At 39.9% G+C, this 17647-nt stretch overlaps 1 protein-coding gene and 1 non-coding gene across 16 annotated transcripts in view; one reads left to right on the top strand and one right to left on the bottom strand.

Moving 5' to 3' along the window:
* The window catches only part of CDK12 (cyclin dependent kinase 12), a 59638-nt gene extending 45553 nt beyond the window's left edge, over positions 1-14085 (bottom strand). For 11 of the 15 annotated variants that reach the window (XR_011247142.1, XR_011247139.1, XR_011247141.1 and 8 more), the window contains exons 1-2: positions 11550-14085; positions 6005-6889 (exon numbers count right to left, since the gene is read on the bottom strand). Coding sequence is in view for 5 of the 15 variants with exons in the window: in XM_069543365.1 (XP_069399466.1) it covers positions 6005-6889; positions 11550-12595 (1931 nt within the window). In the remaining 10 variants the exon portion in view is untranslated. The remainder of the gene's footprint in view (positions 1-6004; positions 6890-11549) is intronic. The other 4 variants (XR_011247148.1, XM_069543366.1, XM_069543368.1 and 1 more) reach the window with 1 other exon arrangement.
* LOC138415618 (U4 spliceosomal RNA) lies at positions 9840-9982 on the top strand. Its single transcript, XR_011247364.1, has one exon. It is a non-coding gene; the product is annotated as a U4 spliceosomal RNA (small nuclear RNA).
* Positions 14086-17647: the final 3562 nt, after the last annotated feature.

The raw sequence follows: 17647 nt of genomic DNA, 5'->3' as shown, positions 1-17647 counted from the left end.
CACGGGTTCAATCCCTGGGTTGGGAAGATCCCCTGGAGAAGGAAATGGCAACCCATGACAGTATTCTTGCCTGGGAAATTTCCTGGAAAAAGGAGCCTAATGGGCTACAGTTCTTGGGTTCACAAGAATCAGACACGACAATGACTAAACAACAACAAAGTACTGGCAGCAGAAAGCCTCTCCAACAAATTACAATAGTCAGTGGGGGAACAAAAGGGATGGCTTTTCTGGAATAGATTATAAAATTCAATTTTCAGATCCAATTTTTTAACCACCTCTACTTATGAGTAAAAGAAGGATTTTGTGCCATGCATGTCCTCAGAAAAAATAGGCAGCATACTAATTCATGTCTAGAAATAAAACCATGATAGTCTTTTGTATTCCATCACAGTACCAGAAGATTAAAAAGGATCTGAGAATCCTAACCACAGTAGGAACATCTTCTATTTTTTCAGCAAGTGGTTATTAAGAGAAAATTTTCATAAATACTTCCATAGAACCATAAACACATCTAAGGGATAATACAGACATCCCTTGCAACGTATCTTTTTAAAGCATACTGCTACCTTCAGTGTGTGAAATACAATCTCAAAAGCTACTACTTCCTATTATTTTTCATCATTTTAATCTCAAAAATCATATAAGATAACAGAATCTTGTTTGTACCATATTAACCAGAACTGGGGTAGTCAAGGTAGAGCAAAACCATCATCTGAAATTTTCTGTTAAATTACTGATAGTGATGAACAAACACCAACTTGCAGTAAGATTTTTCTACCGTGAAACAAAGTCTTAAAAGAGTTACCAGAAAACTCTTGGGTCAGGATGTCATATAGATTTTTAAAATTTCCCCAACTTTTAAGACATTTAGAAAAGAAAATTCCTAGTTTTTCAATTACTGTGTCAAAATACTTTTTATAAACTTCAATTAATGATTCAAAAATAAAGTCTAGCTTGGTTCTGTGTCACTAGAATTAAATTAACTGAATTCTTTCACCATCATTTCATGTAAGTTCATTCTATATTTTACATTTACATCTTATTTTCTCCAAAATTTACTTTATGAGTTCAAATATTATTTGCTATTGTGAAAATGTACATTGCTTCTGAAAAATTGTATTTCAGTCTGTTATTTCAAGAAAGAATGAGTGTTTGATGGGATATGTACTACCAGTTTAGAGCACACAAGTTAAACAGAGGTTAAATTTTGTTTCAACAAATTCCACATGTACCAAAAACCTTGCAATAATGATGCATAAAATAAAAATGATAAAATTCCAATGCTTAGCAATATTATGGTCTTTAGCCTTTAGTGTAGGGTACTCACTAAAATAAAGCTCTACATAGTTCTGAGAACATATGGTACATGCAGAAAGGGTCTAACATAGTGGAAGAAATATTGTTGGAGAAGGCAATGGCACCCCACTCCAGAACTCTTGCTTGGAAAATCCCATGGACAGAGGAGCCTAATAGGCTGCAGTCCATGGGACTGCTAAGAGTCAGACACGACTGAGCGACTTCCCTTTCACTTTTCACTTTCATGCATTGGAGAAGGAAATGGCAACCCACTCCAGTGTTCTGGCCTAGAGAATCCCAGGGACGGCGGAGCCTGGTGGGCTGCTGTCTCTGAGGTCACACAGAGTTGGACACAACTGAAGCGACTTAGCAGCAGCAGCAGCAAGTCATTACTTGAAGATTCAGTACCAGAAAGAACAGATTCACCCTATCAATATCAGTATTTCCTGCTTCTCCATTTATACCAGCAGATGGGTTCACTCATGGAGACAAGGTTGCATTAATGCCTGGGTATAATTTTAAAAAAAAAGTCAAATCCCAGAGTGCTCAAATTTTAGAATATGGATAGCCTCTTGAAATTTATGATGCTGAATTTATTCTGTAGGTACAATGTAAACACCTCTGAAAAGTCTTTACTGTTAATTAAAAAAAAAAAAGAATTTACATATGAACTACACAAAAAGAAAATTAACTTTATTTTGGGCCATGTCACACAGCTTGTAGGTTCTCAATTCCCTGACCAGGGATGGAACTTGGGCCCACAGCAGTGGAAGCTTGGAGTCCTAACCATTGAAAAGTCAGGGAATTCCCCAAAATTAATTTTTATAATCTTCAAAATTTAAAATAAACTACTTTAAATATCCCCATCCCTGATGGCTCAGTGAATAAAGAATCTGCCAGCAATGCAGCAGACATAGGAGTCATGGGTTCGATCCCTGGGTTGGGAAGATCCCCTGGAGGAAGAAATGGCAACACTAGTATTCTTGCTTGGGAAATCCCATGGATAGAGGAGACTGGGTGATTAAACATGCACTTTAAATATGGCCATTTATCTCATTCCTCTTAAAGAAGGTTGTTTAAAAAGTGATTTACTTTTATAAACTTTTATTAAAATTTGAATGAACACATTAAAAACATTCTATTAGCAGTCTAATAGAATAGAAATAGAAAACAAGCATTCTATTAGCAAAATCCTAAATTCAAACCTGAACGTTTAATAGGTCTTTTATACAAGAGTTCAGTATTTTAAAAATACAGCCTTTAAGAATCCTGTAGACTTAGACATAGCTGTTCATGGGGATATGCTTCTTTTAAGGAGATCATCCATATGCATGCGGCTAAATTGCTTCAGTTGTGTCCAACTCTGTGCGACCCTATGGACTGTAACTCCCCCTCCTCCAGGCTCTGTCCGTGGCTCTGTCCATGGGATTCTCCAGGCAAGAATACTGGAGTGGGTATTACTCTTTATTCTTTTATTTATTCTTTATTCAAGTCTGATAAAACTTCAGATGAACCAGGCTATCCAAAAAATAGAGAAGAAAACAACATTTTAAAAACTCTCTATGGTTAATTGAAAATTTAAAGAAGAGTATAGAGATGATTGGACTTCCCAGGTGGCTCAGTGGTAAAGAACCTGCCTGCCAATGCAGGAGACATAAGAGATGCAGGTTTGATCACTGGGTCAGGAAGATCCCCTGGAGGAGGGCATGGCAACCCACTCCAGTATTCTTGCCTGGAGAATCCCAAGGAGAGAGCCTGGCGGAGGAGGGAGTTACAGTCAATAGGGTCGCACAGTGTCGGACACAGCTGAAGCAATTTAGCCGCATGCATATGGATGATCTCCTTAAAAGAAGCATATCCCCATGAACAGCTATGTCTGTGAAGAATGCATTATATCAAAATGGATGTTTGGAAGCCTTTGCTTCTAGAAATCAAGAATTGTAGACTGTGAATCAGAAAGGTTTTTGCAAATATCATTAATTAAAATTCACTCTTCTATTATACTTCTGCTCAATATACATACTATACACACACACACATACACAGGCACACACACACATTTGAAAGAGAGATTAATTCTTTTCCCAAAAGGACAAATCCTCTAATGCAAGCTTTATATCATCCATGTGACAAATAATTTCTTAACTACATGCCCAATTTCATTTCACACAAGCCCTGACCCTGGTTCCTTCAGCAGTTTTACTTATTCATATAATCAATATTTAATGACTACATTCTATGTTTTATGTTTAAAGTACTATAGGCAATAAAAGGAGAAGGCAATGGCACCCCACTCTAGTACTCTTGCCTGGAAAAATCCCATGGACAGAGGAGCCTGGTAGGCTGCAGTCCATGGGGTCACTAAGAGTCGGACACGACTGAGTGACTTCTCTTTCACTGTTCACTTTCACGCAATGGAGAAGGAAATGGCAACCCACTCCAGTGTTCTTGCCTGGAGAATCCCAGGGACGGGGGAGCCTGGTGGGCTGCCGTCTCTAGGGTCGCACAGAGTCAGACACGACTGAAGTGACTTAGCAGCAGCAGGCAATAAAAAGATGTATAAGTCACATTCTCAACATTTAAGCTCCTGCAGTCTCCTATGAGATAAAGTACAGAGGAACAGAAGTTCCATTCACAACTTTCAGATTTCTTCCTAAAAAGTCTTCTTACATAAAATTATTTTTTCGGGACTTCCCTGGCAGTTCAATGGTTAAGATTCAGCGCTTCCTATGCAGCGGGCACAAGTTTGATCCCTGGTTGAGTAACTAGGGTCCCAAATGCCACACGGCCAAAAAAACCTTTTTTTAAATTAATAAACAAATGTTTTTCATGTGAAAGGTGCAGCTGTACATGGAAAGGGTGCACCAAATAAGTAAATGAAGACAAAAACAGAAAAGCCATCTTGAATTTTAAGTTAGTACATAGTGAAAAAATAAAATTGACATTGGAAGAAATCTTCACTTCCATTTTTCTACCTTTAATAAGGACTATTAAATGAAACAGTTATACTTTTGGAACCAGAATATGTAACAAAAATAATTTTTCTCACTTCTCTCTCACGAGTGTTCTTAAAGACAGCTACACATACTCAAATAATCACTGAATGATCTTACTTTACCCTTCATTTACAATCTGAAAGACAGAAATCTCTATGTGCCTTCTATCAAAATTGTTCCACCTCTGCAAATCTGCACTCTACCGTGACTCATGGTAGATAGGTTCAGTGTCTACTTGGTTAGCCAAGTAAACATTTCAAAAGAAAGATTCCTAGCCACACTGATATGATTCTAGCCACTATGTAAACTAATATTTAAACAAGGTTCCTGTGGAAAGATAGTGGCCTAGGTTCCCTCGGGATGACTTCTTTTTCAACAAAACTACAAAAATATATATTTTGTATCTATGATAAGTATATTGTGTACCTCAAACAAATTTTTCTACATAAATTTCAGGTTCTTTTCTTCTCCTTTGTAGTTCTCAGGATGTGGCAGAATTCATTAACACCTATTAATATTAGAAAGAGCATGTGGAATTTTTCTTTAAAATCATATTTACGACTATATATAGTAATGGAGCCATTCACTTAAATAGTCTCTTTTCCCATCATTTATTGCACTTGCACCTTCTAAAAAAGCACAGAGAATAGTCTGAAAAAATATAGACCTAAAGGGCTGAAATGTATCACTATTTAAACTACTGCTATCACCTGGAAAGTAATGGAAGCTTGGGAATTGGTCTGGGATGCACTGACTGATAATATTTATTTCTGTGCTTACGATGAAAACTTGTTGTATTAAGTGAAACTCATATTCTCTATAACAAGAGGGCAGAATCTCCATAGAAAAACAATAACCTGAAGACTGCCATGGTATATGTCACTGCTAAATCAAGTTTGTTTGGTTGTACTTGCCTAGCTAGGTCTGCCAAGAAATTAAACAAATATATTTCCCTAATGCCTTCCATGAAATCAGATTCATGCTTCAAATCATTTCAGGTCTCAATAGTCAGAGGATTCATTAAAATGAAAGCTCTTCTTATCACCACACTGTGAATTTATATTCTAATTAGCAAAGACTCTACATATTGTTCTTTTGTTTCTTAAGTATAATTTTTTTAAAGCATCAAGATGGAAAAAAGTCGATATAAAAGACATTTTTGGGACCACTTAGGATATTAATATTATTATTATTGATATGCTACTGATATTATTCAACAAATGAATGTTTTTTAGGGTGATAAAGGTATTGTGATTATACAGGAAAGTGTTCTTGTTAGGAGAGACATGCTAAACTATTCAAAAATGTCATAATGTCTATAGTTTAAAAAAATATGGCAAAAAATTAACAACTGGTCAATCTAGCTGAAGGGCATACAGGTGTTAATTTTTCTGCAGCTATGTAATACTGAAATTTTCAACATAAAAATTTAAGGAGAAAAACATGATTTTTAAAACTTTAAATCAAAATTATTGATAAATACTCTTGTGAGAAAAAGGATTACTAGACCTCAAACTGTAATTCTCTTTTCCTAATCATGTCATACATAAGGACTTTTTCCACTGAAAACCAAACATCACAGGTATTTCCTATTCATGAAAGCATTATAAACAGACATACATCAGAAGAATTTTGACAATGCCTTGAGAACAAAAACTACATTACACTTAGATCAAGAGGGTTAAAATTTCCCAATTAACTACAGGACTTACCTATCCATGTCATCATCTCCCAGTAATAAGGGTGGGAGGGGCAGAGGAGGCAACGTTGAAGTTTTTAGGTGTGGAATAGCAGCTGTTACAGATACTTGAGTCTTCACAGAAACCTGTACAGGGGGCTGAGAATTTGCCTGAGAGGACAGAGTAGATGTCCTTGGATGAACAGAGGGGGGCAAAGCTGAAGTACTTGAAGAAAGAACCTGACTAAATGTTGGCTGGGGAGGAGGCAGAGGTGGCTGCTGTGGAATAGCTGGCAGTGGAGGCAAAGGTGGCAAGGGGGGTGTCTGTGGTGGAGGGGTAGTAGTTGGTAAAGGAGGTGGAGAAGTAACTGTGGGAAGAGGTGGAAGGGTCTCCTTTTCAGATGTCTCTGTCTCTTTTGGAGTAACAATCTCCTCTTTCAGGGGTACAGGTTTAGAGTCTCTTGTTCCCTGTACTTTCGTATCTTTAAGAACAGGCTGCTTCTCAAAGTTCTCATCCAACTTCACTTTCCCTGTATCTAAAGAATTTTTGACCTCTGGGTTAAGATGTGTTACATTCACCAGTTCAGTATCTGGGGCAGATTTTTCCAATTTTACACCTCTGGGTAACTTTTTAGGCTCCAAGCCTGAATCCTTAGCCTCCACTGAACTGTTCTCTTTTCTAGGCAAAAATATAGGTGAACCCTTGGATTCCTTCCCATCCATTTTTGCTGCTGCAGCAGCTGCTGCTCTTTCCTTCTTTTTCCTACTGAGTTCAGCTCCCAAGCTGGAGTTCAATGGAAGCCTGACAGGTGAGATACTGGAATGTCGACTGCGTGACCCGGATCTCTTCTTTTTACTATGAGAAGATGAGTGTCTTGAATATGCAGGACTTCTACTTCTAGACTTCATTGATTTTCTACTGGAAAAAGAAAAAAAAATTAAATCGATAGACTACAGCAATATGGAAGAAAAAAGATTAGTTAAACTATGAAGAATTGTAACTAAAAAAACCCAGTTTGAGTACTTAGCAATCTTAAAAATAGATTGTTGTTGTTGTTCAGTCACTCAGTCCTGTCTGACTCTTTGTGACCCCATGGACTGCAGCACACCAGGCTTCCTTGTCCTTCACTATCTCCCAGAGTGTGCTCAAATTCATGCTCATTGAGTCGGTGATGCTATCTAATCATCTCATCCTCTGCCACCCTCTTCTCCTCCTGCCCTCAATCTTCCCCAGCATCAGAGCCTTTTCCAATGAGCTGGCTCTTCGCATTAGGTGGCCGAAGTATTAGAGTTTCAGCTTTAGCATCAGTCCTTCCTATGAATATTCAGGGTTGATTTCTTTTAGGATTGACTGGTTTAATCGCCTTGCAGTCCATGGCACCCACTCTCAAGAGTCTTCTCCAGCACCACAATTCGAAAGCATCAATTCTTTGGCACTCAGCCTTCTTTATGGTCCAGCTCTCACATCCATACATGACTAATGGGAAAACCATACCTTCGACTATACAGACCTTTGTCGGCAAAGTGATGTCTTTGCTTTTTAATATGTTGTCTAAGTTTGTCATAGCTTTCCTTCCAAGGAGCAAGTGTCTTTTAATTTCACGGCTGCAGTCACCGTTTCCGAAGTGATTTTGGAGCCCAAGAAAATAAAATCTGTCACTGCTTCCATTTTTTTCCCCTTCTATTTGCCATGAAGTGATGGGACTGGATGGTACCATCAAATAATAATAATAATAATGTATCAATATTGGTTTATTAATTATAACAAATATAAGATATTAATATTAGGGGAAACTGAGTTTGAGGATATGAAAGAATTCTCTGTACTAGCTTCAGAATTTTTCTATAAATTTAGAAATGTTCTTTACTCTAAAAAATGGATTGGAAGGAAATAATCCTTCATGGTAACATATTTCAGTCATATAATCTAAAAATTATCCACTACTTATTCAAGTGAAAGAAGATGGATGGATATTTTTTCCCATATCCATATTCATGATTACTTTTAGAATTTTGGTTTAAATATCTGATAAAGTGAATACATGATCTTTAAAAGTCACACTTAATGCTAAACGTAGTAACTAGCACACTTCACTAAAACCTAAAATTTTAAACTAGAGAGCTATCTAATTGAGAAATCCCAGGAAAAGATTTTGTTCCTGAATCCTCAGTTTATAGTTAAGTTGTGCCTATACTAAACAAACTCCCAAGATACAAGCCTTAGGATTTACAAACTACATAAACTGGAGAAACAGTCTTGACAAAATAATTTATTAGACGTTCTTAAAACTATGATGACTTCTAGTACTTTTAAATATAAAATGATTTCCAATAAACATTTTAGAAATTCATAAAGCAAGGTATTATTGCATGCTCAACTTGTTTTCTCCATTATTAAGAAAGGATTGGAAAGTAAAATCTGGGACTCTAAAAGGCAGATTATTCTAAATTAAAATCCAAGCCCCTCTTAATTCTTTTTGCTTTTTAATGAAGTCAAATGTACTACCGGCCTTCTCAGGTAGTGCTAGTGGTAAAGAACTTGCCTGCCAATGCAGGAGACATAAGAGACGCAGGTTCAACCCTTGTGTCAAGAAGATCCCCTGGAGGAGGGCGTGGCAACCCACTCCAGTATTCTTGCCAGGAGAATCCCCATGGACAGAGGAGCCTGGGAGGCTAAAATCCATGGGGTCACAAAGAGTCGGACACAACTGAAGGAACTTAGCAGGCACACAATGTATCAAGTATGACTGGACAAAACATAATTTGCCCAATAGTCTAAAACAAATTGTTCCCATTTCAGATCTTCAATATCTCCCTTTTATGGTTGATCATTGGTTAAGACTGATGTGATTCAAAATGTTTCAAACCAAACAGCATATACATGGTAGGGGAAACAACTCACATGATGTTAGTCATGATTTTCTTATACCCATAATGCCTTTTGAAAATTTCTTCCAAAAGTTAATTAATATATAAAATAATCACTAGAATCAAACAACAACATTTATATGAACATGAGGATACAAGACAATGAAACTAGTTAAATGGATTCACTAAATACCCAGTTACTCTTAAGAAAACTAATACATCTGTAAATAAAGTGGCTAAAACAAGAGGCTTTCTCTAAATTACAGACTGGGTTGAAACTAACATTATCTTAGGAAAACACTAAGTAATGTCAGAAACATGCCCTACAACCCACTGTTTCTTTAATCTTTCAGCATGACTAAATCTTCCTAAAGAACTCTGCTACAAATCCTCTAACTTCTGAACAGAATCTTACTGTAATAGGACATTTGGATGGCTCTAAGTTACATAAATGTTAAAGCTGAGGTCCAGATCCACTCTTTAAGGGAAAAAGGGGGTAAAAAGGGGACAACAAATAGGTAAATTGTCTTCAAAGAGTGAACAAAACTGTCTTCAATAACAAATGTATTTTTTCCCTGAATTAAGTTAGGTTCCACCCATTTGAAATGAAATTGCTACTATTAATCACTACTAATTTGGTGGATGCAAAGATCTTCAAAGGTTCTCTCAAAGCATTTTCAGTCTTTAAAAATGATATCACTTGTTTAATTCTGACTATCTCTCTCAAGGCAAAATAAATAAATAAATAATAATAACCCAGAAGACTATAAATCTATATGTTCCCTACCCTAAGAAACTGAATGAGGAAAAATATGTACATATGCACATATCGCACACCTACAAACATGTAATGCTCTTTACCAGCCAACTAAAAGTGTGCGTGAGACTCCAGGATTATTATTTAGTGTTTATATTTGTGTCCTATAGGATCATGTTGTGTTTTCAATTCTTTCTTGATTGATTTTTACCATTACTGCACTAATTTCAACTAAGTGAGTATAAGCTTTGTGCAGTGGCAGTATCGTAGCCAATGAGGTTTATCCGAGGCATGATTATTGCTAATTGAAAACTTTTCTCAACTGAGTATAGGAAGAGAGAACTTGAGATTTGAACCCAAAAGGAATTATTGCAAAAGCAGCTTGTTTTTACTGAAACTTGTTTCAGCCTCAATGTGATTCTAAAATATTCTGAGACTATTTCTTAGGCATCCTTAAAAAAAGCTAAGCAATTTTACAAATAGTACACTTAAGACATCTACCTCACTGTATATAAATTGACTTCTCATTCCTCCAGAAAAAAAAAGTGAACTCTAGCTAACGGTGTACATGCTAAAGTGTTTATAGTGAAGTATACTGATGTACGCAACTTACTTTGAGATGAATCAAAACAAATGAAGATGGCTTGATGAAGAGATGGATAGAAATGATAAAATGTATATCAAGTATTAATTGTAGAATCTGGGTGGTACATATTTGAGTCCTGACTACAATAATAAAATGCAGGGGGAAAGCCTAAGGAACTTCATACTCTGACAGCTAGGAACTCTTTTAACTTGATGAATTCAAACTAGTTTATGAATAATTATAACTTTAAGTCAGCAAAAATTACTCACATTTACATATAAAAGACATGGCATGGATTTTTTTTCTAATTTCTCTACTAGTTTTCAACATTTTTCTCACTCACTGATAAAATTTACTGAGCAGGCACTGTACCTGACTATGCACTCATATTTACTAATTAAACCTCACAACTCTAGAACTAGGTAGTTATTACTCTCATTTCACACACAGAAAAATTAAATTATATGTCAAAGGTTACAAAACAAGATTAGGATTCCACTCAGATGTGACTCCTAAACTCAAGTTCTCCTTTTGTGGAAAATGATAAGACTACAAATAGGGAGGTACATACACCTCATCACTTAGGAACAAGAACAGTTTTCCATAGACAATTCACTCCAACTATTAAATTTTAAACTAACATGGCTTTATCACCAAAAATATCACAGTGAAGATACTATTAGCATTTTTTAAAAGAAAGATTCTGAAAACTGCTGTGGTCACAAGATAGTCAATGGTGATGCTTGTAAAGAAAATCAAAGTATCCTTGGAACCAATTTCTGCCAGGTTATAACATAAAAGGGAAGAGCTCAGCTTAATTCCCACTAGAAACATCAAAGATAGGAGTCTTTTGTAAGTTATCAAAAAAACTGTCTATAAAGAAATAAACTTACAGGTTTGGAGACAGTGGATGGACAATGCAAATGGTAGATGACCTAGGAAAACAGCCTCAAATAACACAAATGAAATCTCCAATCAGGTCCAATAAAGCCTAAAGCACTAATTCCAAAGTGAATTTTGAAAAGTTAAGACAAAGCAACCGAAATAACTGGATAAACTCTGGGAGCCAGTATCAACTCCACGCATTCAGTAAGCAGAAGCCTATGATTTTTCTCACATAGGAGCTTACAGCTGAAGGTCCCAGCACTGGAAGTACCTACCTTTATTTAGCAGCTTTAGACATGTGAACTCTGCTCTTCAATTCTGGGTTAAGGGGAGACCAGTCTCACCTACATTATGACTAGCCAACAACAAAGTGTTCTAGACAATGCCAAACACTGGGGGCTTCCACAAAATGTTAACAGGTCTAATCCCCAGTTCCTCATAAGCCACAGTAGGAAAGAACGGACTGTTAGACAAATAGCTCACCTGGGAAGTGGGCTCCGGCTCAGAGAGCGCTTGCTCAGAAAAGGGCTGCTGGACCGCCTTCGACCGTAGGGACTGGGTGATCTCCCACTGTAAGAGCCACTCCTTTCATAGCTGGAAGAACGTCGCCGGCTATAGGGACTCACAGACCTCTGTCGTCTACTGTAGGGACTGGGTGACCGAGTGCTGGACTGGTAGGCGGAAGGCTCCTTGTAAGGTGGGCTGATTGACTGCCTTCTAGAGGTACTTCCCGGACTCTTCTTGTAGGAGTCATAATTGCTAGAGGTGTGAGATCTCGGGGGACTAAGGTCATAATCTTGGCCGTAAGAAGCTCCGGAGGGGCTATCATCTTGCTTGGGACTGTCGGACCACTTCCGGTGGGGACTCCTGGATCTCCGTTTAGGGCTGTCCACGGTTTTGTAACTTTTGGGTGTTTCCCTTTTCCGATGACTTTTACTTCGGTCTTTGTGTCCCGATTTCAACTCACGTTCTTTCCGGGTCTTCTCCTTATGGAGTTTGGATGACCTGGATTCCTTGTTGCTGCTTTTCGAGATCTGAGCCTTCCCGTGGTCATCATTCTCCTCATTTGAACGCTTTGAACTTCCTGATATCCGGTCCTTCGTCGAGCCCGACTTGCTGGAGGCTTCCAGGTTTTTTTCTTTCTCTGTCTGCTTAGTTTTTAATAAGTCGCGAGTACGTCGGTGCTGGTGGTGACGGTGTTTATGGAGGCGGTCACTGCGATCAGTCCCGCGACGTTCATCATTTTCCCTCCGGTCCAGTTTGAAAGCCAGGTCGTCAGAAAAGGTATCGGAATCAGAGCTAATGTCATCATATTCCACCAAAGGTTTGATAACTGTGCCCAAAGGTGCTGCTTCGGGTGTCACCAATCCCATGTCTTTGGAGTGCTTGGACTTATGCCGCTTGTGCTTCGACCCCAAGCGGTGACGCTCTCTGCTGTTGGAGCTGCCACCTCCCGATGACGGCTGCAAAGTTCCAGAAGCTCCCCCACTCCCGTCCTTCTTGCCCCCATGTCTCTCTGGATTGGGCATTCCCTTTCCCCTGGCCTCAAAAAGGGGAAAAAGTTCCCCAGCACTCCAAAAAGTAACCCCCACCCTCCCCCCCAGCCCCACGCCTACCAAAGCGCCCCTACAAGGGGGTGGGGAGGGAAGGGACGGTAGTCCAGGCTCCTCCTCCCTCCCGTCTCCTCAGCACCCTCCTACATGAGGTGGGGGTGAAGGAGCCAGGGAAGAAATGAGAGTTCCTCAGCAGTGGAGTTGCGAGACAACGAGTAGCTGCTCGAATCTGTTTCTCCTCCTCCCCACGCCGAGCCAATCCTCAGGCCCAGACGCCGGGGAGGTCGAAGAAGTAGGAAGCCGACGGCTCGGTGCTGTGTGGCCGACTCTGGCTCTGGGGCCCTGTGAGGACTACGCGGGCCCTTCCCCTACCCGGTAGCCCGGCTCGGGGCGGCTTCCTGTCGCTGGGGTCCCGCGGCTTAGGTGCCTCACGCCCCCTTTGTCCCTCGCTCCTGAGGGAGCCCCTTTTCTAGCTTCCGCCTCACCTAAGTACCTCACACACTCGGCCCCTCACACAGACTCACAGTCACACACTAGGTTAAACCGAAACGGCACTAGGAGGAAGGCGGGGGGAGGGGGTAATCCCAAGAAATACCGCGAGAATCTTCAGTAATCTCGCGGTATTTCGTGCTTCCCTTTCACCTCTCGCCGCTGCTAGCTCAAACAACGCGAGAGCAGGTCTCCAGCCAGAGGAGTATTCCGCCAGATTCTCGCGATAAGAATGGGGCTCTTGAGCAAAACTTTATTAAAACGAACCAGGGAGAATTTTTTAATTTGAAACTTTATTGATAACTCATTGAACAAATACATAATCCGCTTCGGCGCAAACTAATTTTCGTGTGCGTGTGTGTGTCTGTGTGTGTGCGTGTGTCTGTGTGTGTGTGTGTGATGCTTAGTCGCTCAGTCTTGTCCGGTTCTTTGCGACCTCTTGGACTATATCCGGCCTCTGTCCTTGGGATTCTCCAGGCGAGAATACCGGAGCGGGTTGCCATTCCGGTCTCCAGGAGATGTTCCCCACCCAGGAATCGAACCGGGGTCTCATGCATTGCAAGTGTATCTTTAACGTCTGCACCACCAGGGAAGCCCCAATTTTTGCATACTCTATACAACTTCTTTAAGTATCAGCATGTTAATATTGTCAACTGGATAAAGGGCGAATGTGGTGCTATTTCAACCCAAGTCCGTAAGTATTAACAATTCTTGCAACTTGTGTAGCCTATACAGCTACGTGCTAAATTATTACTGACTCCCATAGTACCCTGCAAAACACGATTTGCCTCATCCCTGTTTTAAAGATAAGGAAACCAGACTCAGATGCTCTCACTGCTAGAATCCCCGGTTCTATCAGTGGTGGAGGAACTAGGATCCCACAAGCCATGCATCAAGGCCAAAGAAAAAGGAAGACCTAACCACTTTTTAATCATCTGTAGAAGTAAAATTAATACTGTCAAGAAAAGAGAAAGAAAAAAAAAGTATACAATTTAGTACTTGAACGCAGGTGCGGTGACTTACTCATTGCTGCAAAAGGGCCTGGATGTGAAGGTCTCCACCAGTGTCTAACATTGATGGCAGATGGTAGGAAATTTAATGAGTCAATTAGACAAAGTGACTGGTCAGCTTTATTAAACATTGGCATGAGTTCAGCAAAATTACTCTGATCTTTTTTTTTAAACGAGATCAAGTATTTGACCTAGGATGCACCCACAACAAAATGGAAAAGTGGAGATGACAGAAGTAATTGTGATGTGTCAAATAAAACCTTGAAGAATAAAATTCATCATCCAAATTAATCCACCGTCATATCAGCAGTAGAAAATTTGAGTGATGGAGCTGAATTTTATTATTTCTTTGGTCAAGTAAATCCTTTGTTTTTAATTATTTTTATTTGGAGGATAATTGCCTTACAGTATTGTATTGGTTTCTGCCATACATCAACATGAGTCAGCCATAGGTATACATAGTCTCCTCCATCTTGAACCTCCCTCCAACCTTCCAACCTGTCCCACCGCTTATCATTCCAGCAGTAGAAACTTTTATTTTTTCAATGTTAGGTTAGTTTCTGCTGTACAGCAAAGTGAATCAGTTATACATTTATATATGTGTGTGTGTGTGTTAGTCGCTCAGTCATGTCCAACTCTTTGCGACCCTGTGACTGTAGCCCGCCAGGCTCCCCTGTCCATGGGGATTCTCCAGGCAAGAATACTGGAGTGGATTGCCATTCCCTTCTTCAGAGGATCTTCCTGACTCAGGGATACAACCCTGGTCTCCTGCACTGCAGGCAGATTCTTTACCGTTTGAGCTACAGGGAAGTCCACGTTTACATGTATTTACTTTTTTAGATTTGCTTCCCACTTAGGCTACCAGCCACCACTGATCACTCAATAGGGTTCCCTGTGCTATATGGTCAGAGAAGGCAATGGCAACCCACTCCAGTACTCTTGCCTGGCAAATCCCATGGATGGAGGAGCCTGGTAGGCTGCAGTCCATGGGATTGCTAGGAGTCGGACATGACTGAGCGACTTCACTTTCACTTTTCACTGTCATGCATTGGAGGAGGAAATGGCAACCCACTCCAGTGTTCTTGCCTGGAGAATCCCAGGGACAGGGAAGCCTGGTGGCCTGCTGTCTCATCTCTGGGGTCGCAGAGTCGGACACGACTGAAGTGACTTAGCAGCAGCAGCAGCAGCAGCAGCAGCAGCAGCAGTGCTACATGGTAGGTTCTCATTAGTTATCTATTTATACATAGGAGTGTATCTTTTGGAGAAGAAAATGGCAACCCATTCCAGTATTTTGCTTGGAGAATTCCACGGACAGAGTAGCCTGGTAGGCTACAGTTCACAAGGTCACAAAGAGTCGGACATGACTTAGCAACTAAACCACTACCACCACAGTGTATATATTGTTGTTCAGTCACTCAGTTGTGTCTGACTCTTTGTGACCCTGTGGACTGCAGCATGCCAGGCTTCCCTGTCCATCATCTCACGGAGCTTGCTCAAACTCATGTCCATCAGGTCAGTGATGCCATCAAACCATTTCATTCTCTGTCGTCCCCTTCTCCTCCTACCTTCAATCTTTCCCAGCATCAGGGTCTTTTCCAATCAGTCCACTCTTCACATCAGGTGGCCAAAGAATCGAAGCTTCAGCTTCATCATCTGTCCTTCCAATGAATATTCAGGGTTGATTTCCTTTAGAATTGACTGGTTTGATCTCCTTGTAGTCCAAGGGACTCTCAAGAGTCTTCTCCAACACCACAGCTCAAAAGCATCAATTCTTTGGCACTCAGCCTTCTCTATGATCCAGCTTTCACATCCATACATGACTACTGGAAAAACCATAGCTTTGACTATACGGACCTTTGTTGGCAAACTGATGTCTCTGCTTTTTAATACGCTGTCTAGGTTGGTCATAGCTTTTCTTCCAAGGAGCAAGTGTCTTAATTTCATGGCTGCAGTCACCATCTGCTGTGATTTTGGAGCCCAAGAAAATAAAGTCTGTCATGTTTCCATTGTTTCCCCCATCTATTTGCCATGAAGTGATGGGACCAGATGCAACGATCTTATTTTTTTGAATGTTGAGTTTTAAGCAAGCTTTTTCATTCTCCTTTCACCTTCATCAAGAGGCTCTTTACTTCCTCTTTGCTTTCTGCCATAAGGGTGGTGTCATCTGCATATCTGAGGTTACTGATATTTCTCCTGGCAATCTTGATTCCATCTTGGGATTCATCCAGCCCAACATTTCACATGATGTACTCTGCATAGAAGTTAAATAAGCAGGGTTACAATATACAGCCTTGACATACTCCTTTCCCAATTTGGAACCAGTCTGTTGTTCCATGTTTGGTTCTAACTGTTGCTTCTTGACCTGCATACTGGTGTCTCAGGAGGTAGGTAAGTTGGTCTGGTAGTCCCAACTCTTTCAGAATTTTCCACAATTTGTTTTGATCCACACAGTCAAAGGCTTTAGCATAGTCAATGAAGCAGATGTTTTTCTGGAATTCTCTTGCTTTTTCCTGTGATCCATCAGATGTTGGCAAGTTGATCTCTGGTTCCTCTGCCTTTTCTAAATCCAACCGGAACATCTGGAAGTTCTCGGTTCACATATTGTTGAAGCCTAACTTGAACACTAACTTGCTAGTGTGTGAAATGAGTGCAGTTCTGTGGTAGTTTGAACATTCTTTGGTATTGCCTTTCTTTGAGTTTGGAATGAAAACTGACATTTTCCAGTCCTGTGGCCACTGCTGAATTTTCCAAACTTGTTGGCATATTGACTGCAGCACATTCACAGCATCATCTTTCAGGATTTGAAATAGCTTAGCTGAAATTCCATCACCTCCACTAGCTTTGTTCATAGTGATGTTTCCTAGGCCCACTTGACTTCACACTCCAGGATGTCTGGCTCTAGGTGAGTGACCACACCTTCATGGTTATCTGGGTCATGAGATCTTTTTTGTGTTGTTCTTCTGTATATTCTTGCAACTTTTTCTTGATATCTTCTGCTTCTGTTAGGTCCATACCATTTCTCTTTTATTGTGCCCATCTTTGCATGAAATGTTCCCTTTGTATCTCTAATTTTCTTGAAAAGATCTCTGTCTTTCCCATTCTATTGTTTTCCTCTATTTCTTTGAATTGATCACTTAGGAAGGCTTTCTTCGCTCTCCTTGCTATTCTTTGGAACTCTGCATTCAGATGGGTATATCTTTCTTTTTCTCCTTGCCTTTCGCTTCTCTTCTTTTCCCATATATTTGTAAGGCTTCATCAGACAACCATTTTGCCTTTTTTTGCATTTCTTCTTCTTGGAAATGGTTTTGATCACCGCCTCCTGTACAATATTACAAACCTCTGTCCATAGTTCTTCAGGCACTCTTGTCTATCAGAATATCGATCCCAGTCTTTCCCCCACCCTTTCCCCCTTGCGAGTCGTAAGTCTGTTCTCTACATCTGTGGCTCTATTTCTGTTTTGCCAATAAGTTCATCTGTACCATTTTTCTTGAGTCCACATATAAACAATGTTATACAATATTTGTTTTTC

This window comes from Ovis canadensis, chromosome 11 (genome assembly GCF_042477335.2).
Source record: "Ovis canadensis isolate MfBH-ARS-UI-01 breed Bighorn chromosome 11, ARS-UI_OviCan_v2, whole genome shotgun sequence".
NCBI lineage: Eukaryota > Metazoa > Chordata > Mammalia > Artiodactyla > Bovidae > Ovis > Ovis canadensis.
Note: the sequence above shows the minus strand (reverse complement) of the source record. Positions and strands in the feature narration are given on the sequence as shown.